General features: G+C 50.9%; 5 protein-coding genes across 5 annotated transcripts; 4 read left to right on the top strand and 1 right to left on the bottom strand.

Moving 5' to 3' along the window:
* Positions 1 to 3856: 3856 nt before the first annotated feature.
* NEUTE1DRAFT_44067 (uncharacterized protein) lies at positions 3857 to 4024 on the bottom strand (the record flags this gene model as incomplete). Its single annotated transcript, XM_009853272.1, has 1 exon — positions 3857 to 4024. A coding segment is annotated over one exon (168 nt), but the record flags the coding sequence as incomplete, so codon positions are not given.
* A 1268-nt stretch (positions 4025 to 5292) lies between these two features.
* Positions 5293 to 6081, top strand: NEUTE1DRAFT_101626 (uncharacterized protein; the record flags this gene model as incomplete). The annotated part of the gene is made up of 1 exon (XM_009853653.1): positions 5293 to 6081. One exon carries the CDS (start codon positions 5293 to 5295, stop codon positions 6079 to 6081), a length of 789 nt encoding a protein of 262 aa, XP_009851955.1.
* Positions 6082 to 7103: 1022 nt separating this feature from the next.
* On the top strand, positions 7104 to 10232 carry NEUTE1DRAFT_101625 (uncharacterized protein; the record flags this gene model as incomplete). The annotated part of the gene is made up of 3 exons (XM_009853652.1): positions 7104 to 7406; positions 7527 to 8966; positions 9021 to 10232. 3 exons carry the CDS (start codon positions 7104 to 7106, stop codon positions 10230 to 10232), a joined length of 2955 nt encoding a protein of 984 aa, XP_009851954.1.
* A 1785-nt stretch (positions 10233 to 12017) lies between these two features.
* Positions 12018 to 12695, top strand: NEUTE1DRAFT_45914 (uncharacterized protein; the record flags this gene model as incomplete). Its single annotated transcript, XM_009853362.1, has 1 exon — positions 12018 to 12695. One exon carries the CDS (start codon positions 12018 to 12020, stop codon positions 12693 to 12695), a length of 678 nt encoding a protein of 225 aa, XP_009851664.1.
* A 181-nt stretch (positions 12696 to 12876) lies between these two features.
* Positions 12877 to 14410, top strand: NEUTE1DRAFT_101622 (uncharacterized protein; the record flags this gene model as incomplete). The annotated part of the gene is made up of 3 exons (XM_009853651.1): positions 12877 to 12888; positions 14042 to 14247; positions 14308 to 14410. 3 exons carry the CDS (start codon positions 12877 to 12879, stop codon positions 14408 to 14410), a joined length of 321 nt encoding a protein of 106 aa, XP_009851953.1.
* Between the last annotated feature and the right edge of the window lie 1392 nt (positions 14411 to 15802).

Below are 15802 nucleotides of genomic sequence, written 5' to 3'. Positions count from 1 at the left end.
TCTTTTGACCTTCCTCTGATATTTGCAAATATACAATGCAACATCAATAACTTTTTCTCCATCCCCTTTTTTGGGTTGAACTGGCTATTTGGCTAGCCCTTTATCCTAACTCTCCATCACAGTGTTTTGCTCTTTATTCTGTACACCCTGCTGGTGCAAGTTGACAACACTGCAGTACAATACCGTATCGCCATCCATGCCTTACCTCGCATGGCCTCACCTCTGCTTCTTCCCAACAGCACATCAAATAACTGCAATATGACTAACCGCTCTGTCTCCGGAATCATGCCCGTTTACATGGGCCATGAAACCTTTCTCCACCATGTGAGCCACCGTGGCCAGTAGGCTCCGAGAGGGCTTCAGCGCTTCCGCGACACTGTCGGGCAAGTCCCAGCGCCTGACGCCGACACTCTTCACTGGACTGGTGGGTGAAACCTACGGAACCGTTACGGTCTCTGTCAGAACCAAGGTCAGTTAACCCCGTGACGTTACACTAACAGAGGTTCTCGTCATCCTCGACACTTTCAGATATCTCGAGAAACAGCACTCAACACGGCCTTTTGTCGAGCTCGCACGCCGAGGCCGACGTCTAGGAACTTGGCCTGAAGCCATAATGGGCCTTATTTCGCCGAGGTTCACAACGGGAGCTTTCGTAACCGTACAGATTACCATATTAGACACATAGGGCGGTTGTTAGCATACTTACCAGTCTTAGCATGCTTTCCTAACAGTTCAAGGGCCATCGTCATCCTGCCAGCAGATGACTTTGGACCACACCGAGCCTGATTGCGGCCGTACCGACGACAACGACCTAAGAAGTTTGAGACGCCCATTATCAAAAATCTTTCAATATACTTTGAGGCTAAGAAGGGACATTGAGTTACGCTCGAGAACCTGACCACCGCCGCCACACCGAAATCTCCTTCGATAGACATGATAATAGACTCGATTTTTTTTTCTCTCTCTCTCTGACAGTCCCTCTAGTGTCTCGGCGGATAGGACGCAGCGTCCCGGTCGACGGTCGAGAGCGCATAACGCCAGCCGGCGAAGACGATCGATTATATCCCGACTTCGAGACATCCCAATCGACGAGAGGTTACTGCAGATGACTAGAAAGGTTTTCTAGGTGACCCGGCAATGACCTCTTCCGTCCTTGACTGCTTTCCGAACACTCGCGATGAGCTACGACCCTACAGCAGCCAGCTACAATAATCTGTGGCATGTAATCCAGCCAGCCTCTGCCAGCTGGAGATCTGTTGCTCGACATCTCCACGCTGCCAGCCCGTCAGCTCTGGACATCTACAGTTTCCCTAACCCTTGACCAACTCGTGGAACCAAGAGCACATCCCACCTTCGACAGTGGACGCATGCGCTGCTCTGCGAAGATTATCGACGAAACACCCACTTCAACTCTTTGCCAGCAACGAAAAAAAAGGCTTATCACCCCGGAAAACGCTCTCTCTGTCTTCGAATCATCGCTGCGACCACGGCTGCCTTTTACCTGCCTCGAGCAACCATAACAGACCTTTTAACGACAGCTTCAGGACCACTTCGGCATGACTGCAACTAGCATCCACGTACAGGGAAACCGCGCCTCGGCGCATTCCGTGGACGCTCGAGATCCATTGCTCCCTAACAGCCAACGGCAACTTCTACAACATGAACAACCGCGACCGAGGCGGTTTTGGGGAGCAGATCGTGTGTCTCGTATAGGAGACCGCCCAAAGGCCTCTCCCGCAGTTTTGTATTCACCCATTCTCAGGGAAATAAGCTTTTCTGGACGTCTCCCCGTGACACATATGTTTGGGCTGCGCAGTGGAAGTGGAGGAAGTCGGGATGGATGCGGACACCCTGTGTCCAAGGTCCTGCCGTCCCATGGCGCTGCGGTCTCTTTCTGAAAGACATGATCGCTTAGACCACAAACTGACTGCTGGTTTTCGGTCAGTCTATTTTGCTTTTGATGTCTTCATAGACTAGTATCATCCGAAGCAGCGTCTTGTAGTTTAGACCAGTGCATCCCAGACTTATCGGTTGAATAGAACAAAATATTAGGTCTTGCGACGAGAGACCATGACCAGATGTCATCATGTGCGCACACTGCGGGAACGGGTACCTGTCTATGTCTCCCGCTGGTTGATTCCATGTCAGATCCTTGCTCATGGTTTCGAAAACAACGTCAGGTCGTGACTGGAAAGATGCGACACTCGCAAATATCACCACCATTATCGGCGAAAAAGGTGGGAAAATGCGGTTTTTGAGTTCCGCTCCTCTGCCAGTCTTTGATTCTCCTTGTTTAATGTATGATTCCGATCTTTCTGCTCAGTAATGCTGCGAAAGCAGTGCTCAGGAGTTTGTTGATGGTGGCCGCTCGCCGACCATACTGGACCAGCACAATGCCACAAAACATCGTCGCTGATCAAGTTTTGGCATGTGATTGCGTTGACAGCTATTCGGAGCGCTGATGTCAATTTTCATGTACGTTATGGTGTTCCGGAACTTCGTAGTCGCATCCTCGATGTTGGTCGCGCAATTATCCGTCGTCGAGCGATGCGGGTTTGTGGTTTCCATTTGGCTACCACTGCAGCGAGGTCGGGGAGCCACTTGCACTTGACTTGACGTCGGTATTGGTGAAAGCCACCGCTGGAGGCGCGGGACATTGTCACGTTTCTGTAGGCTATTGTATTTGAAGCACTATGTCCTAACGATTCCCTTTCGTTCCAGTTGTCCCTCTCACTGTTTCACGTGTGTGTGATTGTGCTTGACAGATTTTCTCGGAGGTATGAATGCACGTTGGGGATCGGGTTCCGTGTTCCAAAAGGGAAAAAAAAAAAAAAAAAAAAAAAAAAGTACTCAAGAGATGGCAGGAGCTTTTGCCATTGATGCAAAACCAAGGGTACAACATCTAGGTCAACGAGAGGAAGAGTTAAGCAGTCGTCAGTTTAAGCAGCTACATTGATCCTTGATGATCTGAACATTGTGGGTGCGGTTTCCCTTTGGACTTGCCGCAATATCATTCATGAAAGCATGTCGACGCCCACGACACCGATGGTCTCACGCATCCTACGGACCTTCCAGGAGTTTCTTCGTCATGCCGTGCGTCCGGTACGTTCAGGTACTGTTACCGCTCGTAATCAATGGCCACCGTGGCCACCCAAATCTCTTTGCTTCACCCCCAAAAAGCAGTTTGGGGGGTAAATTACCGTGTGTAGTATTATGTTCTGAGAGTGGGTCTCGTGGCTTCCCAGGTCCGATGGAGCGACCTTCCTCCCCGAACCCGTCATTGAAGCCTCCCATGACACTTCTAGCAGCTGGTCAACAATGTTCAGCATCGGAAAGCTTACGCTTAGTGGTCCCAGAAGCGCTCTTGATGGAGAAAGCTTGTGGAAACTTCCATCTCTTGTGTCGGGAGCTTCCTGCCCATGCTAGGTGCTCTGTCAACCGATCCAGCGGTTTCCCATCTCCGGGCCCCCCTTGAGGGTGTAGAGTAGCGGGTAGCCCTATCGTTTTAAGGTCAATAGGGGCTCTTACAGTGCTCAGACCGATGCTATCTCTTAGTAACCCTTCTCTCAGTAGTCAACACCTGGCCTATGGGGATAGTTCAGAGGTACCTAGTGCCCTTCCAGTGCTCGCCCTTATCCTCGCCTCCTTTCCTTAACACCGGGCCTCGTTGTCGCTCCAGGCCAGACCCCCATACGTTGTTGCAGCCCCTTCTCGTGCATTTACAACTGCCTCAACAACTGCCTCATCGTTGCCAGCCGTCTCGAAAGCTTCTAGATAGAGTCATGCCTTCCGCAGCCTCCTAATTCTGCTGCCCGGACATTAACCTAATATTCCTGCTCATTGTCGACGCACCTCATCAACATTCCGCGTCATCCCCTACATGAAAACCAAGAGAAACGTGGTGCTTTCCCCAGTATTTGCTGTTCGCTTCAACAATGAACCCATTCTCAACCATCATATGACAAGGCATTATTTCTTTCCTAGACCAAAGTACCATGATAGCCATCTCCCACTCGTAGGCTTCCTACCCTCGAACTTCTTGCATGTTTTCCCGGCAAGAGAAGCATGATATCTCGTCTTTCCTGCTGACAGGGCTGGTAAGGGAGTCAACCGCAACTCCGTCCTCTTTGCATTATCACGAATGCCTCGTCATCGCCTGCAATTGCTTCCATCTACATCTTGTTTCTTTTGCAGAGACATACCTGACATAAATTATTAACCCGGGCATGAAGATTTAATAGTCCTTTCCTGATGTTGTCAGCCAAGAACATGTGCTTGTTGGAAGGGCTATTTAGTCTCGCTCTTCCTCGATGTTGCTCTCCGTCTTTTTCCTCTCTTTTCTTCTTCTCTATCCAGCTTCAGACTTAGGTTCCAAAAGACACCATTTGTTACTGAGTATCTTTCAAATAGTATAAGCCATCTCTACCGTCTACTGTGCTTGTTCAATCTTGATCTATCACCACCAAATCCTTTATCTCTGTCATTCATCACCAATCTCGCTGTCGTCGGCCTCGCAGCATCGTTGCTATCCACGACAACACTCAACACTCACGATCCTTCACCTCCATCACAGGACTATCCCTTTTGGACCCTCAAGCTTTTGCTTTGGTCCTCGATCATCCGTTATCGGCTGTCGGTCGTTGATATCTCCTGGTCGATATCCCCACATAGTAGGTAAGCAAAAACCTAAAGTTAACCATTCACCGTGAGAGCTTCAATCTTTGGAACCTGTGTTTTGCGGGCCATCAAGGTCCTATGCTTATTCTTCTTGCTTTTGTCTGTTATTGTCCCGTATTGTTGCATCTGTGACCTTGGAGATCCCTTCAGGTTTGCACAGCTCAAGTGAATGCCAGTTTCATGCCACTCAGTATCATCGTTTCTTCCACCATGTATCATGCGTCTTTTCTCCCTTCGCTCTGTCTCGTCGATCAGTTCTCTTGCAATTACCCATCCCCTATTTTCACCCGGATGACACCCCACTCATCGGTTGTTGTCTTCACGCGAATGATACACCACCCCCCTGAACCGACGACAGCGACGACGGTGACAACCGACATACGCGTTGTTGCTCAACTCAAAGTCCTGGTCGGCCTTTGCTTCATCGACATCGTGGCCGCTGTTACCCTTCCTCCTTGAGCTTGTCTTCGCCGTTGGTGTTTTCCTTCTCCTTCTTCTAGTCGTCAGTTCTCCTTTGCCCTTCTCTTTGTCTCTGCTAGGACCGACTCCTCGCTTTCTGTGGCCAGCTCTGGTTAACGCTTGGTACCTTTTCTCTAGATCTTGACAGTTCTCATCATGTCTTCGTCTTCGGAAGATTCGCAAGATGAGGTTTACGCTCAATGGCTCGCTCTTCTACAAGAGTCCGTACGGAATGTGGCGAGGGAAGAGGAAACCACGACGCCGGAGCAGAAGGCCCAAAGGGAGGCAGAGCGTCTTGCGTGGTTGGCATGGAGGGATGAGAACGACGCGAAGAAAAAGGCACCCAAGCCCCGCAAAGCGCGCAAGACACCTAAACCTCCCCAAGCCCCCAAAAAGGAGACCAGCCGGAAGAGAAAGAGACCTACCGCTGATCCGGAGAACTGTGGAGGACAAGCAACAACAACTTCCTCCAATGATCCGGAGGACGGCCCTCCAAAGAAGCGGAGTCCGGGGAGGCCGAAGGGTAGTAAGAACAAGCCCAAACCTGGACAACAGCAAGCGCAGGCTGAAGCGGCACAACAGCCGACGCTACCTCGGGAGCCTTCGCCAGTCGGCCAACAAGACCCCATTAACGGCTCCACGGGCTCCTCGACCGACTACTTTGGACAGCGTCTCGAGGCGGCGGCCCGCTCCAGGAAAACCTCGCCTCCGCCCATTCCTCAACCTTCCCTCGTCAGAAACCAGAACGACGACGTTGAAGATGAGGACGACCTGTTTGGCGACCGATATGTCGAAACGGCCTCTTCCCAGAGCGAACCGATGCCTATCTGCGCGGAACGTGATCAGGATCAGGACCAGAACGACGACGTTGAGGACGTAGACGACCTCTTCGGTGATCGATATGTCGAGATGGCCTCTTCCCAGAGCGAACCGCGGGCAAGGTGATGGAGACGAGGAAGAAAATCTTTTCCTCGATATGTTTTGTCTCTGGGGACCTGGGTGCGGGTCGTGCGGGCAGTGCGAACTGAACGCTTGTGTGTTGGGGGTGGAAAAGCGAGAACGAAAAGGGCTCTGTTTTTCAACGGTAACGTAAGAGGAGGAACGAGAATTCCTCGCCGGGAAGCACAGTGAATGCTCCTAATTGCCAAGGCGCGGCCGGCCAACCTTGCGTTTCGATGTAGTCTCCCGGAGGAGGAACGATTTGAGCTTTGAGGTTTCTGGGTGGGTTTTTCTTCTTTGATTTGGGATGGAAGAAGCACGATGCCATGGTTATATCTCGTATCCCGTCACTGATAGGTAGGAAGCCATCAAAAGGGCATAGAGGGACAACGGTGGTTGATCGAGTAGACTTTCTTTCATCTTTCGATATCACCATTAGCGAAATAGCGACTCTTGCAATAACATATTCTTCTTCGTCTTACAAAGTGAAGAGTCTGTCCCTAAACATTGGATGATAATTAGCTCAAGTCAAAGCATGTGGAGCCACTGCCTTCTATTCTAGCTGTGCCGCCAATGTGTGCGAGTTTGATATCACGACACTCTTCGGGTCAGCCGTCGGCTTCAACATCACCAACCCATCACTTCTCACCACCACCTCACCTTCAACTTACTTTGGCCTCAACACCATTTCCAACATCGACTTGGCCGCAGGCTCCACGCAAAATTTCTGCACAGGGCACACAGAATTTTTTTTACTATTTCAACCCGGCCCCGACCCCTCCTCTCTTCTCCCAAACTTCTTCCTCGCTTCATCCATCACCAACCACTTGGACCCAAACTCGACCACCACCAACCATCTCAACTTTTTCCACCCATTCAATCACCATCTTGAATCCCAATTGATTCCATCAACTCCGTCTCTTCACTGCCTTTCTACAGTAACTGTCTCTCCATTCTCCTCTCCAATTTCTCGTCGCATTTTCTGCTTCAACTCGCCACCTTTTGCGACATCGTACAACATTCTCGCAATGCAGCAGCATCCGCAGCAATTTGAGCACGGCCAATTGCGCCAGCAAGGTCAATTGCCTCAGCAGCAATTTGGAGGACCTCAACCTCAGAATCTATTCATGCAGCCTGGCAACTACCAGATGCAGATGCCTTCACCAGTCCAGCAGGCCCCGCATCGCGGACAGCGTCGGGTCTTTGCGCAAACCTTTCAGGAGAGCGATCTCCCTCAGCAGTACTTTGAACCGTCACAGTCTCCTCAACAGCATGCCCAAGTCTTTCAGCACCCCCAGCAGCATGGCCACAACTTGCAACAACCCCAGAAGGTTATGTATCATCCCCAACAGGCGCAGATGAACTGGCAGCAGGGAGCCACTCACCCTGACATCACCAACAACTCTTTTGAGTTCAATGCCCAGCAGCAATTGGGTCCCCATGGTATCTAGGAGAATGCCATGGGAACCTCAAACAGCCCGCTGTGCGATTTGAACCTTGAGGACTTTGAGCTTGATCAGGCTTTGATGATGTCTGTCAATGACGATTTCAACTTCGACGACTTTGGCGATCTCCAGGTTCAGCAGCAGCAGCAGCAGCAGCAGCAGAACGTCATTTCTCAGAATGCCGTCAACTGGCCATCCGAGAACCTCTTCCATGATCAGACGTCGCAAGTTGCCCATCAGAGCCGCGCCAATTCGTCAGTGTCTTTGATGACTCCGCGTGCCGACAACTCGTATGATCTCTTCAACAACAACACTCCTGTCCAGAATTCGCACAACTCTTTCACCATCATTCCCGCCGCGACTCCGCAAACATCTTTCAACAACTCTCCCGGCCAGACTTCACACAACTCTACCAACACCACTCCCGTCGCGGATTCGCTCAACAATTTCAACACCTCTCCCGCTGGCAACGCTGGTGATTCACCGAGCTCTTTCAACATCTCTCCTGTCCAAGACTTCTCAGCTGGCTGGGGAATCGAAAACAACAATTTTGGTGACTTGTCGGCATCTTTCTCTCCTGCGAGCGAGAATCATCAGAACTTTGTTGATCTCACAAGCGACAACGTTGATCTTACGGGCCCCAACGTTGCCTTTGGTCAACCACTGCAAGATGTCAACTATGGCCAGGTTGATCCCTTCGCATCATTTGCCTTGCCGGTTGCAAATCCCCAGCAGCAGGCTCTAAACGTTGCATCAGAGAACCTGCACAATGTTCACGAACATCAACTTTTCCCAAGCGCAGGGCATGCCCAGTACCAAGGTTTTCCTCATATTCCCACAACCCCATTTCCCGCTCAACAACCTCAGGCTTCCACGCCCAAGAAGTCGGCTAAGAAGAGGGCCTCTTTGCCAAAGAAACCTGCCGCAAAACGCCCTACGAAGAAAGCCAGGAAAAATAAGACTCCCACCAACGACGAGCAGATTGCCGATTCTGAGGCTGGCGACAACGGTTACCAAGACGAAGCTGCCATCAGCGAGTATCTCTGGGGAGCTGAGCTCCTCCCCCAGGACTATGAGTATGACCTCGATGCCCCCCTTCGCAACTTCAGCGATTCGATCCCCCAGCGTGTTCCCACGAGCAAAAATGCGCCTGCTCCTGCCAGCAATGCGATCTCCCAAGATGCTCCTGTAGAAGGATATGCGCCTCCTGCTGCCAACAAGGTCACTGAAAACGATCCTCTCTTTGACCCTACTCTTGCCAGCAATGCGATCTTGCAGGATATTCCCGTAGAAGGAAGTGCGCCTCCTCCTGCCCACAACAATCTTTTCAACAATGACCCTTTTATTACGCCTGCCCCTCCCAGCAACGGCATCGAGAACGACCCTCTTGTCGTCTTCCTCAACCAGGAAAATGCTAAACTCAACGCCATGAAGCAAGCCAACCAGGTAAGCATTGCAATTCCCAATATTTTCGATAGGTTGACTGACACAAAACAGCAGGCCCAACTGAACAACGTGACAACCCCTGAGCCCAGCAGCCCTCCCAAAAAGCGTAAGCGCGGCAACTCGACTCGCACCCCAAATGTCAGCGACACCCCGGCCAAGAAGAGAAAAGTGTCGAAGAAGGCCAAGGTTAAGGGCAGATTGTCCAAGTCGGCCTCCTCGGCCAAGTTCGGTCTCGGAAAAGGCGCGGGTACCGGTCTCAACTCCCCTCGCACCATGTACGTCTTTGAGGACCGCGCCTTCTACTTGATTCCCGCCAATATCATGCCTGCTTTCCTCGAGTTTGTCTCGACGCCCAGGGAGATTCCGGTTCAGCAGCAGTTTCCCACTGCGCAACAACAGCCTCTCGCTCAGCAACAGAACTTTGCTCAGCAGCAACCTGCTCCTGTTCAGCAGCAGCCTGTCATAGAGCAACAAGAATTCTCGCAGCAGCAGCCTTTTGATCAACAGCAGCCTGCCCCTGTTCAGCAACAAGATCTCTTCCGACAGCAGGCCGCCATTGAGCAGCCGGCTCCCACTCAAGAGGAGTTTGAGCCTGCCTACGACATCGAGGGACGACTGCTCACCCTGCTTGATGACGACGAAGTCAACGAGCAAAACAATGATGAGGACGACCCTTATGCCCCGGCTCCCCGCCGCCCTGTCCCCCTCAGCGAAGCCGCCATCGCCTTTGGTTTCACTAGTCTTCCGACTGAGCGCAGCCCATCGTTCTCTCACAACCCACTGCCTGTCCAAAACCCACCGCAGGCCTCCTCGTCCCCTGCCCCTGCATCAGCCCCCTCTTCGACCTCATCGTCTGCGGCCAGCAACAGCAACGGCACCAATACCGGCAACACCAGCAGTTACGCCATCCTCAGTGCCAGCAGCGACATTGTCATCTATCCCATCCCCGAATCCAGCCCTCGTTTCATTCCTGACAATCGTGAGATCATCGCCCGATTCAATCTGTCACCGACAGGCAGCGGCACCGAGCGCGACGTGAGCCATCTGGAGTACTTTATCAACCTGGTCCACAGCAGCGGCTTGTTCGCCTGCGGCCACCACGACGAGATCCCCGGCGGTTTCCGTTGGGAGAGTTGGAAGACAGCTGAGGAGAATCTGCTCGCGCTGCGTCCGTTCTTTGGGACTCTCACCACCAAGGCTTGGTTCGAGCAGTGGAAGAAGGGTGAGAACCCGGTTCAGTTGGCCGAGATGGAGGAGGACGAGTAGATGGCGAGGGCTTCTGCGAAAGGAGTGAACGATTTGTGTGATACAACACAGAGCAGGTGGACGGAAAGTGTTTCTTCTATTTAGGTGGCGCAGAAATGATTGGTGTCTGAAAGGCTTCAACGTCCAACATCCAGCAACATCCATCAACAAACAGTCTGGTGGAACGCGCGAAAGATTTGGTCTTATGTATCGGCCATTCAAGACATCGGCACACAGCCAGTTGACAACAGATCAACAAACAAACAAATAAAGTCGGCAAACAGATCGACAAACGGATACGATTTCCTTTTTCTCATTTCCTTACCTGCTTTCACTAATCTTACAAAGTGGCAGTCAGTTCATGATTGGCAGTGCTGTTTAGCACAACAACAGCACAAAGTACAGTTTCATGGCAACCAACAGTCACTTTTGTTTCGGACAGGGTTTACATATTTCTGATTTGGCACTTGGCACTTGGAAGGAGGGAGGATGATACCCAGATACCCCGAGATACCCATCATGCATTTTCAAGCGCTTTTCCTCTCTCTTTTTTTTTTTTTCGTCGACAAGGGATTCATGGATGAACAGATACGACGGTTATGACGTTACGAGGCTACGAGGTTATGATCATATGAGCAGCTCACGAGCACACCAAGACATGATACATAATTGATGCTTCACCTTACGTGGGAGGCAATGTCTCTTGGAAAATTCGCTAGATGCTCTCTCAAGCATCAACTCTAATCAAGTTGGAGTGGTTTATGGATGCGGGAGAGGGTAGGGTAGGAAAAAAACCCTCAGCGGATTGGCGAGAGAAGTGATATCGTTTGGAAACAGCTATTATGGTAGTTGTCAAAAATCATTGCAATTCACATTTTGCTCCAGCTTCGTGACATGACATATCGATGTGTGCTTGAGTTGTTCATCTTTGAGTGCCCAGCGAGACTTGCTCCAGCTGTAGCCATTTGGGAACAAATAGATCAACATAGAGGTATTGATGACTATAGGTATCTTCCTCTTTCTCCTCTTCCCAATGCTTCTGTTAGGCATGGTTCTGTCCTCAATACCTGCTCAGCTCTTGGTGTCTTGATCACCATCCTAATTCTTATCTCGCATATCTTCCCATAGCCTTAACAATATCCTTGACATTTACGCTTCCTTTGTCCGTTCCATTGTGATGCTGGTGCTATTATGGCCGTCGTTGTCGTCACCTCCATTGTTTGGGGGTGTTGATGATATTTGGGTGTTGGGCCGCGTGTTCGCGTTTGCTGCGGTAGCCGAGAAGAGGAGCAAAGTTGATGAGAGAATTGGGCCACTAATGAAATATACAAAGCAAGAGTCCACCTCGTCGATTCCTGTATGTTCAAGCTATCAATGGAAAGTGAAAATGAGACAGGCAGGACATCCATCATTCAAGATAAAATGGAAAGAGATATACCTGAATGTATGAGATTGTCCATGCTTTTCCGTTACAATAATGCTTTGCTAGTTTGTACATGGCGGCCACGGATTACGCTTGTGGGGGGCCGTTTGAGATATTGTGATCGCATCAAACTGAGGCAGCAGAATGAGGTCGATGATTGCAGATCCAATCGACTTGTCTTGAGAAAACGAGTATACTCTAGTACGTTCTTTGGGATGAATGTGCGATTTAATTTACTATATGAAACGTGCAGATAGTTAGTATCGCGCACACCAATGGAACTTACACTGAGGTATTTCTCCAATAGTGCCAATACCCAACCGCAACGCCAAAACTCTCGCCACGCCCCAACAGTTTTTTTCTTCATTCCCCTCTCCTCGCAGATGACTAGTCCAGGTCCTAACGACTCTCAAAGTGAGAGACTCCATCCAGCTACATCATCCTCACTGTCTCCACCTCCTTCATCGCCAGCCCCCCTCTTCACTTCCCAACCCAAGCCACCAAGCCCTCTCCCGCCACGAATCACCAGAAGCAAATCCCTCCCTCCGATTCTACCGTCAAATACGGCAAACTCAGCCATCACCACCACCAGCAAGCCCAAGCCAACTTACTCCGAAATCGCCTCCCTCTACCAATACATCTGGGACCGCATCGATGACCTCAAGATCATCACAGGCGACCTCTGCCAGCGACTTATTGCGCTAGAAGACACCGTAGCCGCCCTGGACGAAGGCGATAATATGGAAATCTTCACGAGGAAAGCGCTCGACATGGCGACCGAAGGGCAGCTAATAGCGATGATCGCGGAGCAATTTAGGGAGATGGGGACAAAGATAGCGGATAGGGGGACGGATGTGGGCTTGGAGGATGGTGATTATGGGAAGGAGGGTGGGGATGGGGTTGATATCGAGAATAGGCACGGGGACGAGAACGAGAATGGGAATGGAGGCGGGGAGGAGAACACGAATGGGAACGGGAGCGGTACACAGAAAAACCAGGGGAGGGAGAAGCGGAAGGCCAGAGTCAGTAACCCTGACACAGACAGTGATCCCGACTTGTAAACTCTGCAAGCATCGAGTCTCTACAGGCGGGGACAGACGCAAGGAAATGTCAAAACTACTGAAGTAATGTCCTTGGGAAAGACAGAGTAGAGTGTTCGTGGGGGAACTGGTGTGGGGCAAGTGTCTGGACCCACGGGGGAACAAGGAAACATAAAACTGAGAACTGTACCTGTAAGCCAACATGAAGACGGCCGTCTGTTACCGGTTCGATGCAGCGAACATGTACAGTTGATTATCCTTCGTGGGCGCAGATATCCAGTCTGGCTCCAGCCAGACCCGGCCAGACAGTCTTCCGGACAGGACACTCGTAATTTTTTGCCTAATCACCCTATATGATGGACAGTCAAATGTCGACTTCATGTGCCAAATGCACAAAAGAATAAATGCCAACGGTATAGGGATCCTTTAGAGATTTCAGAGGTCTTCCAAGGCCATCGCACTATGGGAGTCGCGTCGAATCGGGAAGTGTAATGACGCTTGTTGGAGCAACATTTGACCCCGTCAATATTGTACTTGTGGTACAAAAAAAGTAATGCGGCCCGGTCGCGGTAGATCATCGCCATGCAATGCACAGTTTCGGAAAGGTACCTGAGTGCAACCCGTAGTCGACCCTTGATACCGCATGGGTGTAAGAACTTCTTCCAGCGGGTGCGCTCAGCCAAAATAGCTTTAGTCCAAAGCCTGAAACCATCACCATGCATCAAGATGAATCGTATCAGCAGTGTAATCTGATGGTCATGTATTTCGTAAGTGGCCGAAGGAAGACTTTGGTCATGTTGTTTTGTTGAAATTGAGGAGTGTCATGTTCCAGCCTGGTTCGACAACGCTTTGTTTACTTCAGTCAGGGGTGTATACAATGGTCTTGCTTTTCTTGGCCGAACACCTGAAGATCTTGCTGATCTCCCCTGGACTACATGCCATCAAGGTGCATCAACGCGTTCTAGATCCATTGTAGCTGATAGGGCGGATGCTCCGAACGCTTGTCGTCGGTTCGATGTTGATCTTGTGATCGTGTGGTTGTCCAGATAAGGGAAGCGGATGGGCCGAGCACATCCGGCGACCCGATTACATCCGCGGGTATACCGCAATAGAATCCCGACAAGACCAACAGTTGACCTTGCTGAACCAGGCTGTTCTTGAATCCGTCTCTTGTTGTAACGATAATCATCAATTTATGTTGTCCGGATCGAGATGTAGGGAACTGTCCAGGAATCGAGTGACTGTACACCTAGAGCTGCTCATCATATCCGATATCATTAGCCGACCGTCACGAACGTGTAAGTGATAGGGTATCAGCAGTCTCGTAGCCGCATCCTAACAGCCAATGTTGTGTGACGTCAAGTGAGGGTCTGGACGGTGACCAGGAGGACCCTTCTTTTGGACAGCTGCAGCTACTTGACAGCTCGAAATCCGGGGAGCATGAATGCCAATGCCGCGAGCAGGCGGCTTTGCCTATCGATCGTTACCGGGCGTGTGGCTATTCCAGGGAAAGGGACCGCCAACATGAGTCGGGAACCGAGCCAAGCTGGCAGCATTCCTCCGGACCGTTCCGGTGAATGGGGCCCGACGATAATGGTGTTGCCGAAGGGCCAGGGTTCCGCCAGGGTTATAGGTGCATTTTGGGCGTCTTTGGGTCGGTTTTAGCCAGGGGCATGAATCGCCGTTCCCACGAACTGTCAAGGATAGCTCCTCATCTACCCCGCGAACCGATGTGAAGACGATCCCGCCTTGTCCACAATATCAAAGTTAAAGTTGCGGTAAAGCCCGGGCGATGACGGTTGTGGTTCCTTTTGCCTTTTCCCCAGATCCACTATGGTTCGCGTTCCATCGAGGGTGTTGTCTAGCAGGGCACAAGCTGGGATAATGAGAAAGTGTCTGTTTTTGTTGATGTTGGATATTGTACGTAGCCAACCAGCCAACCAGCCGACACTCGGGCTTGGCATGTGTCGGTACACCAGGATGAACTAGGGATTGGGTATGATGTGTGGCTGCTGTTCACTTGGTTGATTTTTTTTTTTTCTAGCGGTGGCTTCACTTGTGGCGCAGTAACAGCAGGGAAAGCATCGTTTCAAGCCTTCTCTCAAAGCCCAACAAGCAAAATATATTGGAGTGGAGCAGATGAGCTGCCGAACGGGAGCTATGGCCATGCAATCCACTTGGGAGCAAGATCATGACGAATTACTATCCAGTCATCAAGAGAGCTTTCGATAAGAGACTTTGTTGGTCCAGGTGGACACGAGAAACAAAGCAAATAAATTAACAAATTCGTGAGAGGACAAAAGGCGGCCAACAGATGTCTTAAAACTGACAGCGTGGACAGTCAAAAGAGACGGTGCAGACTGCAGCTCCGCTTGAACTGAGGGTCTCGGCGAGAGGGGGGCGGATGGGGAAACGACGAAAATGGGAAGACTGTCGCCGTCGTCGGCGGTCTTGAGACAAATGCCTCCAAGCATTCCCGTAGCCCACACCATAATGACCATGTTGGATCCCGTCTTCTTCCTTACCGACTGCCTTGGTTTCCATTTTCCGCTCCGTACCGTACCGGATGCTCCGTGTCAGGTGAGCAGGTCCTTGTTAGTAGTATACCCACGTTGTTGCCATTGCTGTTCTTTGATGTCGATGCTGGTGATGATGGTGTTATAATCAGTCGCCGACGGAGGACGGCATGTAACGCGATGCATGAGCGATTTCGAGCTGTCAAGACTAGAGGTATCGATAGCCTGAAAATAAGCCAAACAGTCCAGACGGAAAGAACCAGCCTGATCCCCGTTGCCGATTTTCTCTCCCCAGCAAACAAAGGCCCGATGAGAAAAGTGATCCTCTGGGTATTTCGGCGCCTGGCCCGTTAGCCTGGTACGAGACTGGCGTCGCGGCCCCGGTGACGGAGTGCTCTGGCTGCTTGTTGGGGAATTGCCGAGGCTCGCAATTGGAGCAGTCAGCAATGTCAGCATCGACATGTTCAAGTTGACTCATTTCAGTTGGTATTACAAAGACTGAACCCGTGAAGCACATAGCGTGACCGTAAATCACGGATTCTCCGGCAAAGAGCTTGTTCCATTGTTGCCTCTTGTCGGCGGCTTTCAAAGCAAAAAAAGGATGGGAATCTC

The sequence above is a fragment of the Neurospora tetrasperma genome (genome assembly GCF_000213175.1).
Source record: "Neurospora tetrasperma FGSC 2508 unplaced genomic scaffold NEUTE1scaffold_4, whole genome shotgun sequence".
In the NCBI taxonomy this organism is placed as follows: Eukaryota; Fungi; Ascomycota; class Sordariomycetes; order Sordariales; family Sordariaceae; genus Neurospora; species Neurospora tetrasperma.
Note: the sequence above shows the minus strand (reverse complement) of the source record. Positions and strands in the feature narration are given on the sequence as shown.